At 47.4% G+C, this 1,847-nt stretch overlaps 1 protein-coding gene across 1 annotated transcript; it reads right to left on the bottom strand.

Annotated features, from left to right (window-relative positions):
* Positions 1-251: 251 nt before the first annotated feature.
* On the bottom strand, positions 252-1,286 carry LOC109769512 (BTB/POZ and MATH domain-containing protein 2-like). Its single transcript, XM_020328249.3, has one exon. The coding sequence runs from the start codon at positions 1,284-1,286 to the stop codon at positions 252-254; it is 1,035 nt and encodes a 344-aa protein (XP_020183838.1).
* Between the last annotated feature and the right edge of the window lie 561 nt (positions 1,287-1,847).

The raw sequence follows: 1,847 nt of genomic DNA, 5'->3' as shown, positions 1-1,847 counted from the left end.
ACATGTAGTGTGGTAATTAAAACCTATGACTTAATTTTTAACAAACAATTAAACACTCATATATATTGTTTAGCAACAATACCATTTGCGCTAAAAGGATAAGTATGCAACATCTTGGCAAATGAAAAACATTAGCAGAGTAGTACTGTTTTTCACCGAAGCTCCATATATATTAAAATAAACTAATCCTTCATCAAACAAGTAGCAAGATATGTATGCGACTTAACACGCATGCCAATGTGAAATGAAGACTATATCATGTAGAGCCTAGTTGCCTTCTCCCACAGTTCCAGTAAAGCCAAAGGACAGGTTCTTTTGAGCTCAGCATATCCCTGGCTTGCTATTATATCATCCACTTTACCCAAAGAGGCAATAAATTCAATGCAAGCATCAGTCAACTTGTTGCAGTGATGCTGATCAGCCAAAGCCAGTGTAGTCACCACGGTCTTCACATCTATGTTCTTGCAAAGGATGCTTTCACATATGATCTTCAGTCTTTCCATGGCATACCGATCCGCGGCTACAAGCAAATGTCCAATAATCTCTTTGTATTCATCTTGATCTTGGTAAAGATCATCCATGGTGGGCAATGAATCGGTGTATATAAAATGGAGCAGGGCCTCGAAGACTGCAGGTTGCATGTCGCCAATGATAACGCGACCCATATCATTTTCCCTCAAGGCACCGTACAGCTCTGCCTTAAACACCGGCGACCGCATCGCGAGCACCGTCTTGTGGGCAGGAAAAGCCTCCCCTTGAACCTCGAAGGTGACATCGCTGCCCTCTTTCCCTTGCCACAGCTTCCTGAGGTGATCCGTGATGTCGGATGGCGGCACCTCAGCAAACGATTTCGACGAGACCGGCGCTTCCTTGCAGATAGTGATGGCACACTCAATTGTGAGGCGATCGCCGCGAAGGTAAGGCGACGCCTCGAGCTCGCTCTTCCTCATGAACTCGGGATGGCCGAAGCACGTTCGGTCGCCAGAGTCAAATTCTGCGTCGACCGTCCTCATCGTACGAGGCGGCGTTGATCCAGTGATGTCCACCAAACTGAGCTCGAATGTTGCCCTCACCTTGGCCTTCTTGCTGACTAAAAAGAGATAGACCGCCACATAGCCTCCGGAATGCCCAAACACTCCTTCCTCATAGAAACGAATCTGCCAGTCGTAAGCGCCGACGGTGAATACTTCTGATGATTGTACGTCGAGGCTAACTCCGCCGTACCCTGAGACATCGAACACGAGCGAGCCCCACCCCGCACGTCGCGTGGACGCCGTGCATCCCATCGCTGCCTCCGTTGGTCGGGGTGGTGGCCGGTGGCGGGGGAGAAGGGTTTCTTAGGGTTTCTTATTAGGGTTTTGCATTTGTATGGAGGGTTGGGCCGGGAAGCGGAAGGAAAGAGGGTTGGGCCGGGAAGCGGAACGCGCTTCCTTCCTCTCTAAAATCGGGCCCAGGAATCCGAGTCCAATTCCTCCTCCTGGACGAATCAAATGGTCTCGACGTCCTGTTAAAAGCCAACATTGCTTCTTTCTGATTGTGAGGGGGTGATCAAAGATATTGGGAATGAATCTGGTGGAGAACAGTGCTAAAAAAAAGAATCTGGTGGAGAACACGGCGCCATAATAAAGGAGATTAATTTCACTAGAAATACTTTTGCTTTTTGCTGTTTTAGTCATGAGCGTAGTTTGTTTAATTTAAAAGCTCATAATCTCGCCAAGTTTGATTGTAATCTTGGGCCTGGCCGACACATTTGGTTGGGACTACCCCATGAACAAAACCTTGTACCTATGATCATTGAGATGAATCAATAAAGTGGGCGGGTTTTCTTAAAAAAAAACAATCGGACC

The sequence above is a fragment of the Aegilops tauschii genome, chromosome 3 (genome assembly GCF_002575655.3).
Source record: "Aegilops tauschii subsp. strangulata cultivar AL8/78 chromosome 3, Aet v6.0, whole genome shotgun sequence".
Classification (NCBI taxonomy): domain Eukaryota; kingdom Viridiplantae; phylum Streptophyta; class Magnoliopsida; order Poales; family Poaceae; genus Aegilops; species Aegilops tauschii.
Note: the sequence above shows the minus strand (reverse complement) of the source record. Positions and strands in the feature narration are given on the sequence as shown.